General features: G+C 37.4%; 1 protein-coding gene across 2 annotated transcripts in view; it reads right to left on the reverse strand.

Moving 5' to 3' along the window:
• The window catches only part of igsf21a (immunoglobin superfamily, member 21a), a 263,595-nt gene that overhangs the window by 86,049 nt on the left and 153,977 nt on the right, over positions 1 to 23,569 (reverse strand). For both annotated transcript variants that reach the window (XM_042497548.2, XM_042497540.2), the window contains exon 4: positions 16,418 to 16,536. In XM_042497548.2, the coding sequence (XP_042353482.1) occupies positions 16,418 to 16,536 (119 nt within the window). The remainder of the gene's footprint in view (positions 1 to 16,417; positions 16,537 to 23,569) is intronic.

A 23,569-nucleotide genomic window follows, 5' to 3' on the forward strand; every position in this document is an offset into this window, starting at 1 on the left:
GAGATTTCATCACAAAATAAATGTTATGAGAGGAGAGAAAACGGGCTATAAATGACAGACAGGTGAGCTCACATGTATTTCCCTGTAGTTACAAAAAGATCTTACTGTCACATTGGGCCGAGCTAAAAATAAATCAAATCATATACTTACTCCACAGGGCTGGAATGATATTACGAACTAGGGAGCCATTCTGGTCTTTTCATCCTGTCTGGCTCTTTTTAGATGACCTTTTTCAAGTTACAGATGCCCTTGGGTTAGTCTCTTGAGAAATGAATTAAATTTAAAATACAACACATAACCTCCTTAAGTGAATGAATCGATTCATTTACAGAGAAAAAGATAACGCTGTCTGATAAGTTTTGTCAAACTTGCTCAAAAAAAAAAAGAAAAAACTGAAGCTAGAAACTATTTTTAGGGAGATCACGTCGTTGGAAAGACGACTTATCAAGCAAGGTGATATTGAGGTAAAAGGTAGAGAGACAAAAGAGATTTTCACATCCTTTGGTACAATCAGCCACGTGTCTCTGGGGAGGCGAAGCTGTTTCTCCTCTGTCGCCTCCTCAGTCAACCACGCTCAAAAGGAGGGACCTTGGTGGGGAGCAGAGCGCAGCAAGCGATGAAGACATCCTTATCGAGGGGGGAGTGAAGGGAATGAGGTAGACTGCGCCACAAGGAATGAAGCCTGCACTTCACAGCGTACAGAGAACCACAAGGAGACATCAGGGGAGGCTCTGTGTTCAATATCAGACATGCACGTCTCGGGATGAAGGAAGGAGAGCTCCCCAAGAAAACAAGAAAGGGCTGCATGGTGAAAGACATCACAAGGTTATTCTAAAGTGATGGTTTAAAGACTCTTGGAAGTATTTGAAGATGCATACTTCTGTGTTTTAGTGTGGCGCTTTGAAAAAAAAAATGCTGATATGCGGAAAGTTTCTTCTCGTCAAAAACAGTGTCTCTGTGTCACTGACAATTCGACAACTTTGCACTCATGCATGTAACAACCTTGACTTGACCATTATTTGACAGAACTCATTCAGTACGTTTACATGCACAGTTTAGGCGAGCTATGGTTATGGCCCAATTGGGCCATCTAATTGGACTACTGTCCTTGTCCCAGTACACAAACATCGATTTACTGAAGCATGTTCAACTCTGTAGCGGTAGTTGGCGATATGCCTCCTTTCATCTCGTTGATATTGGAATTTCTTCCTGTTAACTTATTACATCACAAACCAAACAAGTTAGCACATGGCAAACATATTTGGTATTTTGGCGATTATCTCCATCTGCGTTTTATTTTAATAACCACTGATTAAACTGATTAATTAAGTAATGCAAAGAAAGTGTCAGCATGGGAGTAACTTTTACTCTAAAACCTCAGGGAGCTTTTTTTATTTATTCATTTTTTTATTTAAATTTTCAATTGACTTTATAAAAATAAGTTGCTGAGAACTTGCGGTATTTGATGTTGGAAGTTTCAGTTTTGATTAAACATTTGTTAAAGGCATTTAAACAAAGTTTTGTGTTGGAGTTTGTTATGTTCCAAAAGATTGACAAAGATTTTCTTTTTTTATTGTAAATGCATTTCAGTTCCAAATATCAGTAATTGGTCTCATTGACTATTTATTATCAGTATTGGACCTGAAGAACTAATATCGGTCCCCTATTAAACAGTGACAACATGGACAACTTTTTGGCACCGTATATTTTGTATGTACTCTGCTACTTTTTGTTAATACCTTCATCTTGTTTTGTTTTCATCCCTCCTTCTTCATCATTTGTTTTTCAATCGCTTCCTTCTACATATATATACTGCTTGACTACCAGGTCAAAGCCTGGTGCAGAGACTATGGAGCATGCGCAAAACGCCTTGGCAAGTTCAGATCCGGTTGAGGCATATACATGAAAGAGTAAATCGACCCCCAACTGCATTACACCTGCACGCAATCTCTGACGGTCCAACAAAATCTACAAACAGTTGCTCCATCAAGACTAACAACTAAAGGAGACTGTGCTTTTGCTGTCAGGGCACCAAAACTTTAAATCCGTGTTCAGTTGTAATCTGTGAGGCACTTTGTAACACTGTTTGAAAGGTGCTATATAAATAAACAGGTGTGTTAGTCGTAGTCGGACTAACATGTTTACATGTGTTTTAAAAGTCCAGTTGTAGTCGGACTAACACAAAAATGAACTTTTTCCTACATCATGTAAACATACGGATTGACTTGAACTAATATTCTCCATCAGGCATAACATTATGTGTAGAGGAGACATACTGCACAGAATCATCTCCGCCTGATGTCCTCCACTGTTGCTGCTGCGCCATGACTGAAATTATGCATCCGGGGAGGGGCATTCCTAAATGATTAATGCATGACAGGCAGGAGATGCTGCGTTTTACGGGGTATAATAAACATCCCTCGATGTCATGCCGAGCAAAATGGTATTTGCTCATTTCAGCAGCCTAGTATACTCAGCACAGCCTTAATTTGAGCTCTTTAACAATAGTGCCATATGGTGGTGGAAGCAGCAGGGTCTACTCAGGACATGCCTACATTTAAAATGAGAAGGCAAACTTTTAATGTGCCTGCAGGGTCTCTTGCAATTAAGTGGGTGTACGGAGAAGAGGAAAAACTGGTAATATACTTTGCATAGTGTTTGGCTGTATGCAAGAGCGAAAACTTATTAGGGCTTAAATGCAGAAAAAAAATATACTAGAAAGGACATTATCAGTCTTCATTACAAAACAAAATGATAATTAGCCTCATGTGCTTTAATTATTGCTAAAATAAATATGTGCATGCAGCCTAGCCCTAACTATAGCCCTAGTAACTATAACAAAATTCCATGATTTTTCCAGTACTTTCAATACTTTTTACTAATTCAATGACTTTTCCAGGTTTCCCGTGACTGTGACAACACTAAAAATAATATCCAAACATAAAAAAAAAAAACGTTAATCATACAGAAAGGGATCCAAGACATGCTAAAATTGTTATGCAATGTGGCAAGAACGGTTTGTGGTAGAACTTTGGTTTACTTTTGTTTAAAACTGGTTATGGAGACAAGGGAGTATAGATTTAGTCTAACATGCAGGCCACTTCAAGACCAAGGGCTATAGCAATATGTATATATATATATATATATATATATATATATATATATATATATATATATATATATATATATATATATATATATATATATATATATATATATATATATATATATATATATATATATATATATATATATATATATATATATATTTATATATATATTTATATATATATATATATATATATATATATATATATAAAGGATCAGGGGCTTATAATTTATACCCTAAACAGTCTGACTCCCATCAACACTTTTTTTTTTAACTTCAACTGTTATCTGGAAAACACAAAACACATAAAATGGCACAAAATACTTTGTGTAATTACCTTAACAGGGATTATTAGGTCACTGTTTGTTATGAAAGGGCTGGTCGATACCACCTGAAACATCATGATTAATGTCACATTCACCTCAGTAACGATTAATAAATGATATCTCATTAAATACACTCGAGCACCAGATTCTCAAACCTCACAAAGGCGATTCTTATTCATTTGTTGTACTCAACAATAAACAGATAATCATGGATTATGATTCTGAGTTACATTAATTAAATCTATTCAGCAGGGCCATACAGAAACCTTTAGAGGGCCATGTGCTCAAAGTTGAAAAGGGGCCAAATGGAACAATATTTTAAAAATACCATACGCCAACATCATTTACAGCATAACCTGTTGAATTACAGCAACCCATATTCAAACAGGATTTTACACGCAATCTTACAAATAACTACATCATACTACAACACTGGCCCCAACCAAATGGAATTGGAGGAGGACAATGATAAACAAATTTTAGGAAATTATGAATGTTATCATGTAATTTTGGTGACTTTCCCCTTAAATTTCTCAAAAACTCTACAGTAAGATCACATTCAATTTGACACAGACGCAGTCAGTTTGATTGAGACCAGGAATTATTTCAAAATGTCATATAACCTGTTAAGGGTTTGTTTTAATGAAATTAGTAATATGAGGAATATTATGAATATTATGTAATTTGGGGTGACTTTTCCTTTGTATTTATTAAAAATTGTGCGGTGACACCAAATAAAACTTTGTATGATCACATTTAGGGTCATCCAGGAATGTATTTGTGATTTCAGTTAACTTCTGAAGGAATTTTTTTATGACAGGTCATATATGATTTTTTTTAAGGCAAAATTTTATTATAATAAGATATCATATAATGTGCATTTTAATGTCGCTTTACTTGGTATCTCAAATGTGTCAAATTATTGCTGATTAATAGGTCTTTCTTTGATCTTTTTGCACCCTCCATCAACTTTACCATAATGGACAAGCATTAAACCCGAGTGCTGGCTAGCTTTGCTTGTTTATTGCAAATAACATCTCGGACCACGAATATAGTTTAATTGCATTGATGGAAGACTTGAAGGTGTTTTGTAATGCTAACACTAAATATAATGTGATGATTAAGCGCCACACTGCCGCATGTGAAAGTTCACCATGTGACTTAAACCATGTCATGGCAGCTTGGTCGTTTTGTTTATAGCTATATAATTTTTAACTATTAAATGTTATAGCTGATATTGGCCATGGGCAGGCCTTCATAGAAATTGTTTTCACATCTCTGGGTTATGAAATTAAGTTATATAAAACAGGTACTTCGTTCTGAATAAAACTTTAATCCCATTCCATCTGCTGGAAGTTGACTGACAGTGTTTGCAAAGCTATTATTTAATACGCTTTTAAAGCAGACTGCTGCTTCTGAAACAACCTGCTTTGTCTTATAGGTGGTTGGTAGCACAGAGTTGACTACTTTACAGCTCCACCGCTGAAAGTCTTGCTAGATGCTCAGCTCACTGTACTCAGCTGCTGGTAAACAAAACTCTGGAGCTTTGCTTGGCTCTCGGGGAGCTGTAAAATTCATTTTTTGACCAACTGTAGCTCACAGGCCTACTGAACACTCACTGACTCCCCTCTATGGTCCACACAGGCACACTGTCTCGCTCACTCTCATTACCCGACACACACATGCAGACAGGCAGCACTGTGCACTCCCAAAGGAGCAGTACTACTCTGTTTTTTTCCAACTGTATTAACACTTGGGGTTTGACACTATCTGTATCGTGTTAACTAAAGCCAAATTGTCCCAGCACAAATGACATGACTTCCCTTTTTCTACCTCTTTTTTTTGCATCTACAGGGATAATTACATTGCTTTTAAAACTGTGGGTTAACCCATGCCGCCTCCACTTATGCACTCCAACATGCATTCATTCCCAGCCAATCTGTGACACTGTTTTCTAAATCCTTCTATTACATTTACATTGCTTAGCATAGAGAAAAGGGGATAGCTTAAGTTAAGCTGCATATAAAAGAATAACTTGCATTCATTACCCACAGTTGGCATTAGCATCACTCACTGACTTAATTTCCCTAAAACAGCAATAATCAACTTGCTTTTTATGGGGGCCACTTTTGCAAAATGACAGGAGGCCAGGGCCAAGTTAATAAATTAAAACAACATTAATGATATTTATCAGTACATATAATAAATGATTTGCCAAAAGGCACATGCAGTTGCAGCAGCCCAGCACAGGTCAGGTGTATTTAGGGGTGTATGTAGGATTTAAGGATATTCAGGGCTTAAGCCAGATCTCTTTGGGGGGGTCTGGGGGAACCATACTAGGACTTTTTTGTATAAACAAGCTTTCTTTTGATGCCTTTTTGCACACTCTGGCACCTTATTTATAACTAAAGTACAAAAAAATAAAGAAATATATCTTCTATGGATTAATGGCCTAAATGTTAGAATATGCTGTAGCTACATTAGTTTTCATTAACAAATAGCTGCCTTTCTGAACTCTGGCAAACCTATACTACATTTTCAAATGGAAGCATTTAATAGTTTGATGTAGAGAAATGAACATAACGACAGACGGTGTCTTCAAATAATAAAAGTTCAACTTTCCATTTGTAAAGAAAGAAAGCAAAAACTAAAGAATAAATTCAGCATAAGACATATATTGTAAAGAGCAACTCGCATGATGATGATTGATGTTGCAACACTGTATCCAGATGACTATTGCGGTTGACATCTGCCAACTTGTCTGCAGCCTTCTTTCCAGATCTTTCCATATGTTTTTTGTTTGTCTTAGATTATACAAAAGGCCTAAATGTTGTCCAGTATCTTCAAAGATTAACCTTTCCAACCCTGGAAATTGGAAAAAAAAGTGATTAGACAATAATAGTCAGGTTTTAAATTAGTTTGGATTCCATTTTGATGTGGTTTAATGATGTGGTAAAATAACACATCACATGACTTAATGTATCGTAATTGACTATGGAATAACCGTGGTACTTTTTTGTAAGGGTTCACACAGTGTATTCAGTTTTTAGCTGATAAACAGTATCTCTGGCCAAAAATATTGCATCCTGGAGCCTTTTAGTATAGAGCAGATGATATGATGCAACCATCAGTTGCTTGTTTTTTGTTTGCTGTGTGAAATCTCCGAGTATCAAAACAGGCTTACTCATGAGGCTACAGACTTGGCGCACATCGGCTGCCCCACTGATGAGTGCCTGGTGAATGTCAACTGAATGAGGCACTGAAAAAGCTAGAGGGTAAAAATGGCTCGTTTTTAATGCATCCTCAAATGAAACACAGTATGGCTGCAAATATGATTGCAAGATCATGGAACAGCCCAGTTCAAGCTCAGGATGGCAGCAACTGTTTGTCAGACCATGGTTTAAAATTCTGCCTCTAAATTAATGAAGGATGCCAAACTTTAAGTAAAAGGAAAAGAGACATTTTTCTCACAGAACAGTGTGGAAGGAAGACAAAAAATCAGACAGAAATTCTTTAGCATAGACTAAATGATGCACAGACTACCGGTTCAATGTTGGGTAGAGGAATCCTTGAGGAAGCCCATGGGTTGTTTATTTTTGCCTCAATTATCACCCCAGGGTTTAGCTCAAAGACAGACATTTAATAATTCATCTGCTCTTTGAATTCATTTCATTCTTTTTCTCTCCCTCTCAATGGGCTCCGAGCCGACAAGTTTTATTGGTGCTGTAGTCTGCTCGCAGCCAGCAACACTGAATGAGTGTAGTAAGGAGTGATAAAGAGTAGGACGGGGTCACGCAATTCAAAAAGAAAGAACTGCTACTCTCCAGATAATATCATCTCACAGGGAAGTTTGTACTGTTAATTATGAACAAGATACAAAAAAAGATTATTCCATGCGGACAACAGTTGATGCGCTACATGCTCACCAAAATACAACAAAATATTACAAAATCAATTGAACAGGTTGTGATGCTGATGGCACACTATAGGACATTAAGTGTGATGAACAGGAAGGTGACACAGAGGCTAAATGCGTGAGTAATGGAGAATCATATCAAGGACTCTTGAACAATCCTCTACGGTGACCCGAGACGCGCTGAAATACGACAAACACTTCAGAGTGCAACTGATGAGTCTGACAAAATTGGCATCCTTTCTGAGAGCTGAGAATTAGGCCACTGTGTTTGACTCGCTCTACGTGTCGATTCTGGCTAAGATGTTCTCCTCACTTCCCGAACAAGTACAGGACACAGAGGGACCAGCCGCTCCCGAGCAATCCATCAAACCCAGCCACCCAAACAAGCCTCTCTACACACACAGGCACGCAAACTTGCATGCAGACAGTCGCACAGAATCACTAAAACTCTTCCCACTAGAACACCAAAGTGCTGTGTCTGCAGGCGTTGCTGTCTTTGGGCTTGGCTTGTACGCCATTAATCCCACCCATTTATAAACTAGCGCCTAAATATACACAGCGCTTAATTAAAGTCGGGCATCCATTATTGAAGCGAATCCCAGTTTTATGGGATGAGAAGGTAATTAGTCCCTCTACACCTTAGCGCTCATCTCTGTTTCTAGGGGTTATAAATACCAGCCACGCCGCCTCATGAAGGGTATCCTTTAAATTACATCCTCACACTTTACCAAAGGTTGGAAGAAAGGATTTCTGGATTTACGTGACGTGATGTTTAAACGTGAGGGCTATTAAGATGTTCTTCATCCGACGGAGGACTCGCAACCCAACGGTCATCTGATACAGACAACAACACAACAACCTTAGTTGTCTCGGACACTGTGCACAGATCAACCAGGAGCTGCCTTCCCAAGGTCAGACTCCAGTCTGCAGAGACAAATAACCTTTCCTTGTAATCTTTGGAATGTCGCATAGGAATCACTTTGGGTAATAACAAATAATGACCCTCTCTCTACCATTGGGGAAGGAGGTATTGATTTCTTTCACCCACCAAAGCCGGATATTATGACCTTAGCTTTACAGGGATGGATATGTCAGCGTTTGCAGAATGAAATATCTATTTTATGTGATTGGTGGTGACGGGTCAGAAGTCTATCCCTCAAGTGTTGAAATCACAATATTATACTGTGAGCACATTTTGTGCTGGCTTAACTCGTATCTTTCAAGTTTGTTACTTTATCCACAACTACCGGCTAAATAAATGCTCAACAAAACATTATTTGGAAAAAAGTGAACACCTAAGTATCTAAAAACCGTCCAATCATTTCTTATTGTAAAATCCATCTCCTAATTGTTTGCATTATGTACTTAAAGGTGAATTTATACGACATTCAGAACATAAATAAAGCAGCAAACAACTGTTTGCTATGTGAAGATATGCTGGAGTGTTGGTTTAGTCCTTTATTATGTATTTTACTTGTATTCTTTGATCTTTTTTACTATGTAAAGCATCTTTGAGTCCCTTGAAAAGTGCTCTATAAATAAAATGTATTATTGTATTAATATTATTAGTAAGCAGAGAATGTCACAATCCCTCTGTGTGTTGTAATCCAGCCTGTTCTCTTTACCAACTTGTGAAATAACGCCACTTTGTCAGTGATGTAAGCGTCACACCCCGATGCAAAGAGTTACATTTCACACCATGATATGCACAAGGTGTGGCAGTTTTGGAAGCAGCGGGCAACAACCAAACTCGTCAAACACTGCAGCTTAGTCAGTGGACAACAAGACAGCTTTGGCTGTGCACTGTTAAAAGAAACTAATTGTTTTTACTTTGACAAACAAGTGACCACAATGCTTTAAATTTTAAGTTGAATTTTAACTGAATTTGAGAGGAGAAGTTGAGGTAATGTGATTTAATGATTCCACTAGTCTTGTCGAATTCAGTCAATTTAAAAATTTTAAGTTAGCCCACACATTTGCGTTTTTAGGTTAAAACAAGTACTTTCTTTTTTACAGTGTGGTATGATACACACATGGTGACATCAGTCTCTAACATCACTGGCAACTACTGCAATAAAAAGAGTGAGAAAGTCCATATAGGGCAGGCAGGAGGGTTGTTGGAAGGGTCAAACAAATTTCGGACTTTCAACTGGCCCTTTCTTTTGGTTTCCATCTGAACTTTTAGCTTAGCCATGATGTTTTTTTGAGAGTTTTTTTCTAAACCTAAACATGTGCTTTTGTTGCCTAATAGTAAGAAAGATGGATTATCGAACCGTCAGTCAATATACAACATGATGGGAACAATTCCAATACTATTGTGTTTTCATTGTTGACAAAGTGTTTCTTACATAGAAGACCTTCTGGAAACTTTTTTAAGATGGTGTGGTTTAGCTTTCTTTTTACTTTGGCAAAGAAAGGAGATTGTATTGTTGAAAAATTCCACACTGTTTAGTAACACACTTGAAGCTGTTAGCCTTAACCTTTGCAGTCCTTCACCAAACAGCAATGTTGCTCTGAGCAGACTGGTTATGTCTGAAGTGTTGCATGTAAAAATAGATTTCTATGAACCTGACCATGAAGTTGCATGAGTAGTTTTCCTTTGTAACACTGGCCCAAAGGGAAGGAATATATATTTAAAAAAAAACAACAAAAATCAACAAAAAAACAAAAATGTGATTTTTCATACATATTTTCAAATCTAACCACAGTGAAAGAATATCTCTATCAGCCATAGACAATATCAGTAGAATATAAGTATGATGTCTTAAGTCTTTCTTAATGAAATACTGCCAAATATGTTTTATGGGTTGTTTTGATGAAAACATATTGACATTTAAGATTCTTTTTTTGTTATTTAACGCCCTTCAGCTGAGCCCTTTTCATTGTGACCTAGTGGTAGAGCTTGCCACAGAAAAAATTGGTGGGTGCCAAGGGCGCCATTCAAAGGAACGGTGCTAAAATTGTGCCAAAAAAAAAAAAAAAGATCAAGTGAGTACTCATAGTCTGAACAATGCAGAATATGTGAGTCAAGTGGACATCAGAGGACATTTTTCTGTCTGTTTGCACAGTATACACACCAATGAGCAAAAAAGCCATTGGGACATATGGAAGAGTAAACCTACTTCCTCCTCTTAGATCTACCATATCCGAGAAGAAATTGGCAGGAGGAGAGGTAGTTAACGTCAACTCTAGCAGCTCATGAAGGTTGCATTAAGTTGCACTACGATGCATTCAAGCTCTTTTCTCCAAAAATTACAACTGGGTGATGGTAAATCATAATGTTCTCATGATGTGATCTTGTAAAATGTAGCTTTTGGCAAGAGACTTTAATAAATACAGCTGTATAGAGGAGACGTTTGTTGATGTTTTCACAGCAAGGTAAAATGAATATTAGAGAGGTTAAGTATGATATGTTGTGTCGAGTAAAAAGGCCTTTTGCTTATTTTTTGCAATTTATGTGAAAGAAGGTTATTTTAGAGGTTGTTTCACACATGTCAAACATTGACTTTGTGCTATTCAAAGGCAGAGTAACGAAAGGCTTAATTACTTAAAAACAGCTTCGTTTTTATATGGTGTAGATTTCTGTGTTTCTCTGTTGGAAAAATTTAAAAGAAACCACACAATTCTTGTGATTAAGTAATTTGAAATTCTTAAGATGAGTTTTTTATTTAAAATTAGTGGGTGCACAGATTGGGGGAGGAGGGGGGTCGCCTAGGGCACCAAATGTACTAGAACCACCACTGTAAAGAACAACAGAGAGGGAGGTGACGATCAAAAGGCCAAACTCTAATACGCTGTCATTTCTGTGTATTTACATCTTGTTGAATGTATCCTCTGCAGACTAAAAATGATTTGACAGTATATTCAATAGCCTAATAAGGACCCTGTCCATCAGTTTGTTTCAGCATTTTCTCACAGTGAGCTGTTCGTCCATAACCTTTCGGATAAGATGTTGATTTTGAACTTTGAGTGCCTCGTCATGAATTACCATACATTAATGCGTCAATAATTACATTTACAGGCGCAGCACACCATAACAACTCATGAAGGTTAAGGGATACAATTTATTTAACGCAGTATAGCAACATAATAAAGTGCCCTAGTTATGGGTACATCTTGGTACTGCATCTTTTTCATGTTCCTCATTATCAAGATAAAAGCTTGTCAGTGAAATTGTCCAGGGGATATGGTATGTGGTGTATGTTAAAAAAGCTAAAACAAAGAAAATCCCAATTATTTTGATAGTGCAAGCTTGCAAATGTTAAAAATAATGTGCAATATTCTTGGCTGGTAACGCCACAAATTGTTAATTTATTTTTGATTTATTGCATTCATTATTTGACGTGACTTGAGCTAAATTGGTCATCATTGCATAGCTATGACAGTCATTTGGGGTGAGGGATTCTCCATGCCCTCTGGCTTAATAAAGTCAACATATGCTCCTGCAGAGCAAAAAGAAAAGCAAGGACTTTAGAAAGTTTCCAGAGAGTGAAGGACAGTAGCGGAGGTACCAAGAGTTCAGGGTTTAGCCTTTTAAAACTGGATGATTGAATTTCTTGGCAGGGGATTCATTAAAATGATAATTCTTATTTATGAAGCCCTTTAAAAAATTAAAATACTCTCCGTGTACTGCTTCCTATTAATTAACTTTTTTTTTCCCCTCTCATTTTCTTTCTTTCTCCTCTCTCCTTTTTTTCTTTACTTCCCACTGAACTTGACACACTAATAGGTTATGAATAATTCTGTTTCAGTTTAGACGGCAATTAGCCACAATGCCAGGGGCCATTCTTCTTCCTCTCTTGTGGAGTGGTGATTTAAGACCCAGCTGAGTTAGGGTGCTCCGACTATCCTGCCACTGCATCACTCACTTCTTCCCACCCAGCGCTGAAACAAGAAACGGTTAACTGAGTAAATTCCCACCGCTGATAGTCTTTTGGTGACGACAGTGTGGGGGAGCAGTCGAACAGAGGCATGGGATTGGTCATCAAACTGAACAGAACCGAGGGTCAAGGGCTTAGCTAAAAAGACTTGAATGTCTTAGTCAAAGGAGAAAAAAGAGAAACACGAACACCATAGGCAGTTCTCAGAGGCACAAAATGTGATAATGGAGTAATATTGTCACACAGTGTCTCTCTCTGGTGTTCCACTGAAAAATTTCACCATTGCTAATTAGCCATAGGACCACATGGAGAACAGCATGTCTTTGCTGCTGGAATTGATACATCAGAGGCAGGCGAAGCAGCTGTCGTTAGGGGGACTTAAATACAATAATTACAGCACAGACTGAGCAATAGGCTACAGGCGCAGAACGTCCTCTAGTGATTGAACGAGATATCATGGAAACTGATAATGGTAATGGCGGTTGCATCATAGAGGCAGAAAGAGTTGAAGTACACAGAAGAAAGCAAAGATTCAACGGGATTAAATGGACAGACACGCAGATGGATAGACACCTGAGGTGTCACTTACACCAGGGAAAGAAAGAAGAAAACACACAATGCAACATAAATATAAAGGAAACAAATGTGCATTGTCCTACAAAGTACTGGAGGCTGAAAAACATAGTCTGCTGATTCTAAAATGGCCCAAAATTGTGCATGCGCTGATCAGTAACTTTAACAAATTTTTGACAGTCTCGTCAAAGTTTTCTGTTCTCTCTTTACAGAGAATGCATATTTAAAGACAATGGCGCCCTCACAAATGTTTCATAGGGGTGGCTACATGGGGCCACTGAAAATCCTGAGGTGGCATACAAAAACCAGAAGCTATAACTGGATTGAAGTATATCAGCTAGACAGAAAACTATGTCAATATGGGAGTTAGGAAATCACATGCTGATATATTTTGGTCTTTTATCTTATTTATTATCTCATAGACCAAATATGATACTAGTACGGATAGTATTTTGAGGTCCACAACAAATCTGTTATAATGTGTTATGTATTTATTTGTCAGGTGATTCATTGCTCTTCAAATAGGCTAATTGTCTTTTTTATGAAAAAAAAACTCTCACTCTATATATATATATACAACTTTAATTTAAAGGAGTATATAGATTATAAAGGAAAAAAGTCTCCTCAAGTTTAGGGGAGACTCACAGATCTTGGGGTAAGAGTTCGAGGGACCCCTTTGAAAATGGCCATGCCAGTTGTTCCCACGCCAAAATCAACCCTAAATCTGGAGTGTAACTTAGCCCCCTTCACAACAAGCTATGCCGATGTGGCTGATACTAAATGGATGCTCTGGGTTGTCGAGTTTCACAAGTTGCTACTGATTTGCTCTAGCTTGAAAAATGAGCCACACAGCCTCTTTAATACAGTAATTTCTGCCTTCTTTCTACAACAAAAGAGCACCCATGCATACAAGTGTGTTGACTCAGCAGGGCTAATATTAAATAAAAAGGTTGATATTCATGGGACAATAATTTGAAAGCAATAACTACAGAATGCCCAGGATCACCTATTGCATTCTGCACTATTATATTTTTATGTGATGATTTTCACCTGTTGCTTGAATTTTGTTTTCTTTTACATAAATTCATATATTTTCACCAAACTGGTACATAAAAATTCACCAAAATGAGGGAAATGAAGTGTTCAATTCTCAAAATTTCCAAGGAAAGGACCCCGGAAACCCTTTCTCCCACCTCATTGTTGAAAGAAAACCTACACAGGGTAGAAGCCCTGGCTATGCCCTTCTGATGCACTGTTTTTTTCTGAACCACTGCAATTATCTACTCCGACCTCATACTGAGCCCTCCATTACATTGCCTAACATTGTATACACTGAAGATGTCTACAAAATGTTTTTTCTGACCCCAAATGTCCCAACCACTTTTCAACACAAAGTGACGCTCTTGATAGACACACAGAGTGTATGTAAGTGTTTTGTCTAAAAATGCAAATGCTGGAAAAGTAGAGGTCACAGAGACAGCGCATACCTCCGCCAACGCTGAACACATGTTGTTACAGCAATGAGACATAATTTCTATCAACTTTAATTTTCAGCTGGATCGATTTCTTGACCCTGCTAACACACCCTTAGGATTTGGAAACAAGTCTATTTCTGTTAAGTTCATAGTTGAAGGAAGCAATAACCTTCTAATGGCAGACACTCTACATCCAGATAACCACTGAAATTTTATCGATCGTTCCAAAGCCCAAGGCCTATCGCTCCACAAAATTTCTAGGATATGTTTCTCATTATGACTTGTTTTCATTCTGACAGTCATGACAGCAGGATGAAGAAGTAGCCACAAGGCAAACAGACAAATGGAATAAATACTACATGAACCTCTGTGTAAAATAGCTTTGGTGCTCATTGGGCGAGGGTGATTAGTGCACTTGTTGCCTGTAGTGCCATTGTTTTGCTCTCCAAGCCAACATCCATCCGAGTGGTGGGTCATTTTTCAAATGTTTTCACACAAAACCTCGACATGCAGCAGAAAGAGCTGATGGGTGTTCTCAAATTCATACCAGGCTGGTGTGAGACAACTGATCACCAGTATTACAATAATTGAATTAATTAAACATTTGTTTTATTCCAACAAAAGTGTACTTGAGTCTGAAGTTGTACTTCAGTGACACAAATGGGAGTGAAGAGGGCATACAGTAGAGGATAAGTGCGTGCAAAAAGATTTTTCTTTTCACACAATGACGTAAGTTGCAAGGCATCACTACAGTCTATGAGTAAGATCACCTCTTGCTCTTCCACAGCGCCAGCCTCTTGTCCAAATATGGTCACTTCCAGCTCCAAAAAACTAAGATGGCAACAGCTGAAATGCCAAACTTGAGGTTTCAAAACAGAAGTCCACAAACTAGCAGGTGATGTCATGGTAGCTACGTCCATTATTTATACAGTCTATGGTTCCTACCCTCTAATTTCTAATTTACTCAATTACCTGCCCCTACAGATGGACGACAAAATAGCTCATATATGACTATTAATGGCTGCAGTTTTGAACATGAAAATAACGCTGTGAAACCACTAAAGTTTCACAAAAACTACTTTGTTAGGTTCAGGCTGGAGGTCGGTTAGGTTTTAGCAACAAAACTCCTTGGTCAGGTATAAAAAAAAAAACATAATTTAGCTTAAGATGCCCTCTGAGTCAAATTACAATTTGTGATATTGGGCTTGGACAAAATTAAAATTGAAACTGAAACCGAATGGAAATTATCATTGGTACGTTTGCGGCATGTTTTGTGATTTGGGTTATAATGAACTTTGATGTGACCTGACTAATCTGTGAAGCACTTTGTGGTTGCCTTGGGACATAATATGTGCTGTATAAATAAATGTACCTTGCTTTTTGCCTCGCCTGAAAATAAGTTCATTTGTTATAAACATTAACATAACATTATGAAACTCTTGAAACTCAACATGCTACATTACGCTGTTAAAATAACTCAGCATTGACTTCTGGTTTCACACAGGACATGAACAACAGTTTCCTGGATGAAAGACCTGTGTTTGTTTGATGTATTCACCTCCCCTCGCTCAGGCCCCAATAGACTTCACTCTTTATACTACATTGCTTAATTTCCTCCTCTGCTGTTGTCATAAATACTTCGGCCAGTAAAGGTTGCTGCATAAAAAAACTACAATAATGCAAAGGCCATAATTTCTGCTTGTAAAAACATCAAATGCGGTCATATTTTCAAGGACAGTCTCTAAAACATCATTGCCATTTCATTTACTGCTTTAAAACAGGCAGTAAAGCTTCACTTCAGCTGAAGTTGCTTAACAATAATGCTATTTGCATCAAAAAGCACAGTTGTTTAAATTTCCCATCAAAATTCCTTGTTCCTTTCTAGACAGCAGCAAATCCTACTTATAGGACCATCACTTTCAAAATGTTCCCCCTCCGGCACCGCAAAGAAACCTCACACTTTTTTTGAATGATCAAGATAGCTTTGTCTCCTGCTGGCAAACCGGCACAGCATCCAGTTTTTCAATCTTTGTCATACTGTCCAACTGCCGTGTCCCACACTGAGAACAGTAAACAAGAAACCCTTGAAAAGGATGTTTCCTTGACTTTAAAATATAAAGTGTAGAGATGGTACTCACACATAACAGTAAGAAAAACATTCCCTGAAGCCAGGACAACCTTCTCCCTCGTTGCCCGGTCGTAGATGCCCACATGGCATTCGTAAGGCCCGTTGTCTGAGATCCGTACTTCTGGGAGGCTGTAAAATACAAGACTTGATTAGAAAGTGCAAAGGTGAGCAAATGAATATTAACATTCATTTATATGCAGTTAAGCAAAATAATCAGTGTTGAATTGTTTCACCTGAAAGCATTTTAATTATTCAACTGTCAAGCATAGCCTGTACATTGGATTGACAGGGAGGTACTGTGGATCAAGAGGCAGCATATTGGGTTTCTACATTCCAAAGAGGATGCAATTAAGCCAAAAGTTGGGGGTTTACTTACTCTTTAATGACCTGATAACAGACAAAGCAGCTAAAGTGTGAGATACTTCAAAATACTTCAAATATTGTTCATTAATGTTAACACTAAGCTTGTTTGATAAGTTATAAAAACAAGTCAAGTGATGACCCTTGAGTTACTAATAAGGTAGAGGTGGAGGATTTGGGTCCATTTTGAAACCATATGTGGTTTGGTCTGCATTAGCCTCTCTTGTTGCTTTGTGACACTGAAGTTACTGCAGCACTTAACAAAATCTGCCAATATCACGTCGAGAAAAAAGGATGAAAAGATGGCTGATAGACTGTTACAGCAAAATATGGAGTTGCCAAAGTCAAGAAAAGTCCTGCACTTACAGTAAAGACTTTTTTTTTTCTTTAAGTAAATGCCATAACAAGTTTTGGAATTTGTAAGTTTTGCTAACTTTATTTTACTTGCTGATTGCTTAGTTATGATTCTTTTTTAAGCTCCCAGTGAACAATGATTCTGTGACTAATTAATTTTGAACTCGTGAAATTAATCTAGATAATTAGCATCAATGATTTATCTGTTATATCCGAAGTATTGTTAGAAGTGCATCCTTTTTAGGGATTATAATTATTTAATAATGGGTTACAGTGCTGTACATTTTAAAGTTGAACAGGTCCAATAAGATGACCAAACAGTCATCTGTATCATTTATTACTGATGAAGACATTATTTTTCAGAGACATTTTATTTAACAAAGCATTTACTCTGCTTTAATTAGTTTTTTATTACTAAATAAATAAGTTAGGGGATACAATAAAAACGTTTAATTAAACATTTAAGATAATCTAAAGCCTCTAATCTAAAGTCTCTGCAAACAATATTCATTAAAGATTTAGTAATGTTTACTAAAACATTTATCACCATAACTGTGACAGAGAAAACACACAAAAACAAAAGTTTGTAATTTATTGTTCTAATATAATACTTAAGAGATGCAGACGGTATTCAGACTTTCAACTAAATGAATATAGAGCTCAGATGATACCACCAGCTAGGTGAATGTTGACCAGAAGTATGATCATTAATAAAAACTCAGTATCACTGTACTTAACATTGCATAGCCACTATGCTAAGACAGCAGTATGAATTACTTCTTCCTTTTGTCATTTGTCTAGAGTGAATATATGCAGGGTCTTAACATCATCAAATCTTAAACTGAATATCTCTTAATACTTATGCTGAGTACATTATTAATACTCTTTCCTGTCAGTGCTATTTATTTGTTCATTTAGTTTTCAGTGCTATTGTAATTTTCCCAGAAGGCACAATCACTGTCAGAGAGAACCAAGATGAGCAGCTTGCAGCCAGTGCTTGGTTCGCCATGTTTTTAGTCTTAGTTCCAGTGAAAGAGAAAGACAATTACACGGAGTACGTTCTTTGTTTTAATCACCAAGCCAAACTGGAGTGAGCCTTTTTTTTTTTTAAATAGATGCCTAGAGATTTATTTAGGAACATTTTAAAAAGTGGCGATTCCAGACTCTGAAGGGCCCCAGGCAAAGAAGCATATCACTCTCTTTCTCTTTCTCTGGGCCCTACTTAGGGGGTTTTGGGCTGAAGCGGTGTACTACGGTGCTTTATTGGAGGTCTAAGTAGGTTTTATAGTTGTCATTGCAAAATATGCCAATACGAATGGCCGTCAAGGATCCATTTTTCAAAAACCATCCAAAGTCTAAAACTTTTTAGCAAAAAACAGAGAATTTTGAAAACTGTCACGATATGGCACTACCTAAAACGTTGCTAAACAATTTTAAATTCACAAAGTAATTTCAACAATAATCCATCAACACATATTCGTCAAAAAAGTCAGCTAAGCAAAGAAACAACTGAAATCATTAAAAATATGCAAATTTGTCAGTTATGAGCAACCAAAACTAAAACTTGCACATAAAAGCCACGACCAAAGATAAACTAAATCAATTTTCTATCAAAGCTTGTTTCAGTGATTCACTGATTTGTCGCGTTCATATTTTACAAAAAAATCAAAAACTGTTTTGAGTGTTTTAAAGGCAAATGGTAGAAATCCATCGTCCTACAGTGATGCACGCTTTCTGAAACAGGAATAATTTGTTGTGTTTTTGTGAAGTCTGTATGTGGGAAAGGAAAAAAGAATACACCACTTTAAATGACACCAATATAAAGTCCAAACCCACCGGTGCTCTCTGGTGTTTTAGCTCTAGTTTACTCCAGTTTATCTCTGAGGTTTGGGTCCTGTCTCTTTAGCTCCATGTTTAGATCCCTTGACCAAACACTTGTTTACTTTGGCACATAAGGTGTGGTGAACCAATGAGCTGAACGATACTCAGTGTAATGTTGATTCTCAGTGGGATCAACAGTATAACAACACTTTAACCCTGCAGAGTCATTTGATTCACTGTTATAGAAATCATGGATTATCCAAACATTGCTTGATGGAGCTTTGCATGTGGTGTTTTTTGTATAGGATATGGAATGACACTGTAGGTATGTTCATGACTGTTAAAAAGAGCCTATCAAAATAGTTAAATGCTTGAATTTGATTAATCATTAACCAACAACAGCAAAAAAGTCACCTGAAAACAATCACAAAAATGCACTAAAAGTATAACTTAAGCATATTTGCAGTCAGCAGATCTAAAGTAAATCTTTTAAAATAGTACAGATAGCTTTATTACTGTAATCTCAATCAAAACTATTTAAGTGTAATAATTTTGAATTCATGGAAAAAAAAATATTTTTTTGATAATGAATGCATGCTTTATCATTTTTTATTTTTAGCCTACAATTCTGCAGAGCAACAAAAGCCAACAATTACTCAGTCAGTGATAGGAGGTGACTATTTCTGAAAAAAAACAAGGGAGCGCAATCTGTATTCTGCACTTGGCTAATGTGTCAACAGTGATAATCAAAGTGAGACGCTACTAGTCACATTTAGCCCCTTTGATTTATTCCCACAAAACAGGAACAATTGTCCTTGCCGCCCGCGTGTTTCAGATGAGGACCTCTGTTGGAACAGTGGCAGGGTGCTCACAGCAGCCGGGCTTAATGAGTTCAGCTGTGTGTGTGTGTGTGTGTGTGTGTGTGTGTAGGAGAGGAGATCGCTCATTTGAAAAAGAGTCAAATCTGTGCGCCAACAAAAATCTTTCCACCACAGATATTTATATATTCTCTTTACTCAACAACTGTCTTTGAACTACCCTTGAGCAAGGCACTTTGACCTCAACTGAAAAGCTTGAAGGATAACATTGGTCTCATTTCGTTAAATACTAGTGCGACCTATGAGAACTCTAAATCTATGTTTATTTTCCACTAAAGTATCAGCAAAACTTAAAGGTTAGCCCTATAGACAAAGAACGTCCTTAACCCAGTAACCAAAATCAATGTTGACATTGTATGTTTTTACCAACCACTGTTACATCTAATACGCTAAATTTGTATGTTATTATGTAGCAGACACACATTGAAACTTTATTTTTCTTCCAGTTTTGGCAAAACTGTGGTTAATGTTTGGTTTTGTTTATTTGGTGATGGTTTGAAAACAATCAGGTTTTGGCATTAAGTACCCACTTTTGGTGGCTATATCCCTGAAGGAAACACAGCAAAGTGTCGGTAAAATCCAAACGGCTTTTTCTGGCTCTATTCTGGCTGGAAATTCAGCAATGTCTTGGTAAAAGCAACCTCTTTTTTCTGAAATATCCTTGCAGGAAACACAGCAATGTATTGGTAAAAAACAACCACTTTTTGTGGCACTATCCCTGCAGGACACGCAGCAATGTTTCGGTAAAAATAACAATTTTTTGTGACATTATCCCCTTTGGAAACACAGCAAAGGGTCACTAAAAACAAACGCGACTGGTGGCTAAAAGCTCCTGAATTGCAGTAATGACCTGTAATCTGTTCATAGTTTGTCATCTTTAACTTGGCAGGCGTCTCGTCTAGATGTCATGCCATCCACCATTTTCTGATCACAAAATCCGATCATATACTTCAACACTTTAGGAGCAGTTATGACAGGGATGAAATGTACAAATGTAACGAATCCATTATGTGCAAAAACATACAATGTCAATATTTTGCTTCTGGCGACTGGGTTTTTTTTTTTTTTTTAAATCTCTATTTGTGTGTTCTGGGTTTTCTTGGTTCCTTTGCAATCTTTTGAACTTAAAATATTAACCAGAACTTAATGAAACCAGACTAACATCATTTGCTGCGCTGACTCACCAGGGCAATTGGGATAATCTATAAAAACCATAAAGTTTGAACTCGCCCTCAGTACATGAACTTAAAGCAAGAAAGCAAAGGCGTCCTGAATAAACCAATCATAGACAAATGTTTGAAAAAGGTTAGTATATATGAAAAAGAGTGAGCATGTAGAGATATAAAGTGAGGCCGTCTCCACCAGCGCTTCCTCGAGGGATAAGCATAAAACAAGTCTGCTTTTCTTTTTCCACCACAGTGGAAAATGATGAGAATAGCACAGTGAATCTCTCTGTGGTGGCGGGTGGGGGAGGTAATTGGCTTTGTCTTGGCTGGCTACATTATTGTAAACGCTGATGTAGCCCATTGCTTTGTTTTTACAAAGAAAGCCGTAGTTCTGCTACAATACAATCCCAACTGCTGCATTCATGGACTCAGACCAAGTGCAGAGAAAGGAACCCAGAGATAAGATAATTCAAGGCATGGGAAGTATTGCCGGAAGAAGGGTGAGGAGGCCATAAAGAAACCCCCAACCACAGCATTTCTGAGTGGCTGCTTGCTTCTGAAGTCTCTGCCAGTGTGACAGCAAGACATATCCATCATAATTCAGGGAAGGAAAAGAGGAAAGGTTGTACTCCTAACATTGAGACTTTTGTTAAATATTAAGACTGGTGGAATTAATTTTTCAGCACCCCCTCTAATCTTTGATGTCATGTATTTCAGAGGTGCTAGTCCATTGAGAATCTGTTCACAAAAATGGAACATGTGACTCCGAGAGTACTCAAGCTCATTTTTTACAGCTGTCCCCCATACGCAATTAACGGGTCAGCTAATGTTTGAAGTCTCAATTGGAATGAAATCACCATTTGAATGGAGTAATTGAGAAAAAAAAGATAATATACCACATATTAACAAGTTTTTTCCTCATGATTATTGTTCTTATTATCCATGCAAAGTAGGAGTGACATCAACTGTGCCACAGTCATGAGCATGTGATTTTACCCAAGTAAATTGCAGTTTTGAGAGCACTTAGGAAAACTGTTTAGCAAACATTTATGTGTGTTTTGAGTCCTGCAGTAACTAAAGTACACTAGCACTGGATTTATCCACATACTAAAAATATGTGGTTCCAATCTACCTTTTGCAGAGCAGGATTTCTGTTCACAGCTCACATTTTACGAGACAATTCCCTCTGTAACTTCCACTTACCCTACTTTCTGGGCTCCCAAAACCACTTCCATTAAATTTCCCTCCTTGATGTCTCAATCTTTCATCATATTTTCATGTTTCATTGCTCCTTGGAATCCTTATGTCCTTTACTTTGTTTTTAAATAACGGACTTCAAAAAAGCTAGAATTGATATTGTAAATGTATGTAATTAATATTTCCTGAAACTGTCACAATATACACACAGTATTAGATGAAACAGATAATCAGTGAAGGAAAAATCCTGTTCCTCCTCCTACTGTTTCTAATGGAAGCTGCTTGAATTAATGGCGGTCGATAAGAACAACAAATCAGACCTGAGGCATCTCTAACACAACTGTCAGTCAGGTTCATCATTGCTCGCTAACAGAGATCCAACAGTCAAACTACGCTATGCTGATCAAATACGAATCAAACTTCTTATACTGCATTGCCTATTTCTCATCTCAAATGTATCCAGAATCAAATTTTAAAGTTCAGCTTTCAAATGAGGACATCTGCTCTGGCCACTGGGTGGCGCTTTGTTCTGGCTCTACTGTTTTCAACAAGACAGCCGTGTTACAAGCGGTCTCATTTCACAGCTAAGCAGCCCACTAAAATATGTTTCCAGAAGCATTTAAAAAACAAAAAGAGAGAAATCCAATTACGTAATCTTGATTTATATTTGATCATCGCTGCCTTTTCACAATTTGACCACAGATCACAAGCAGTGATTGACATGATTGACAGCTGCGTAAGAGACTCTTCTCTTCAGACCATTAAAAGCACGATGGGGAGGACAATTTTTTTTTTCACAGACTATCTGTCTCATGTGGTGTGGATGTAGTGACAGTTTCAGCAAATATGAGCAAAAGTTATTTTTATAAATGTTGCCCACTACAGATTTAATAAGGTCCTTAACTGCAAAACAAGGTAAAAGGCATAAGAGGGGGAAATTAAGGGAAGGGAGGTACGGGGACCAGAAAGTAGGGTAAGTGGAATATACAGAGGGAACAGTCTGGTAAAATGTGAACTGTGCAGAAAACATGCTCTGCGCAAGAGTAGACCAGAACCATGCAGGGCCTTTTGTTACAGTGTGGATAAATCCCGTATTAGAATATTTTAAGTATTACAGGACCAAAAACACTCATAAATGTGTTTAAACAGTTTGTTAAGAGTCTCTGACTCAGCAGGCTGATATGTCAGTCACTGCTGTTGAACTGCGGACAAACTGTCACACTAAGCTGCACTGATTAAATATGAATCCAGATTTTGTAGCTGCGCTGCCTATTTTTTGCCTCAAATGTTTTCAGAAACATATTTTAGTGTACCGTTTGGCTGTGAAATGAGACAAATTGTGACATGTAGAAAACAGTCGAGCCTGTACGAAGCACCACCAACTGG

Source organism: Plectropomus leopardus, chromosome 2, assembly GCF_026936395.1.
Source record: "Plectropomus leopardus strain MGB_pleo_1.0 chromosome 2, ASM2693639v1, whole genome shotgun sequence".
Taxonomy (NCBI): domain Eukaryota; kingdom Metazoa; phylum Chordata; class Actinopteri; order Perciformes; family Serranidae; genus Plectropomus; species Plectropomus leopardus.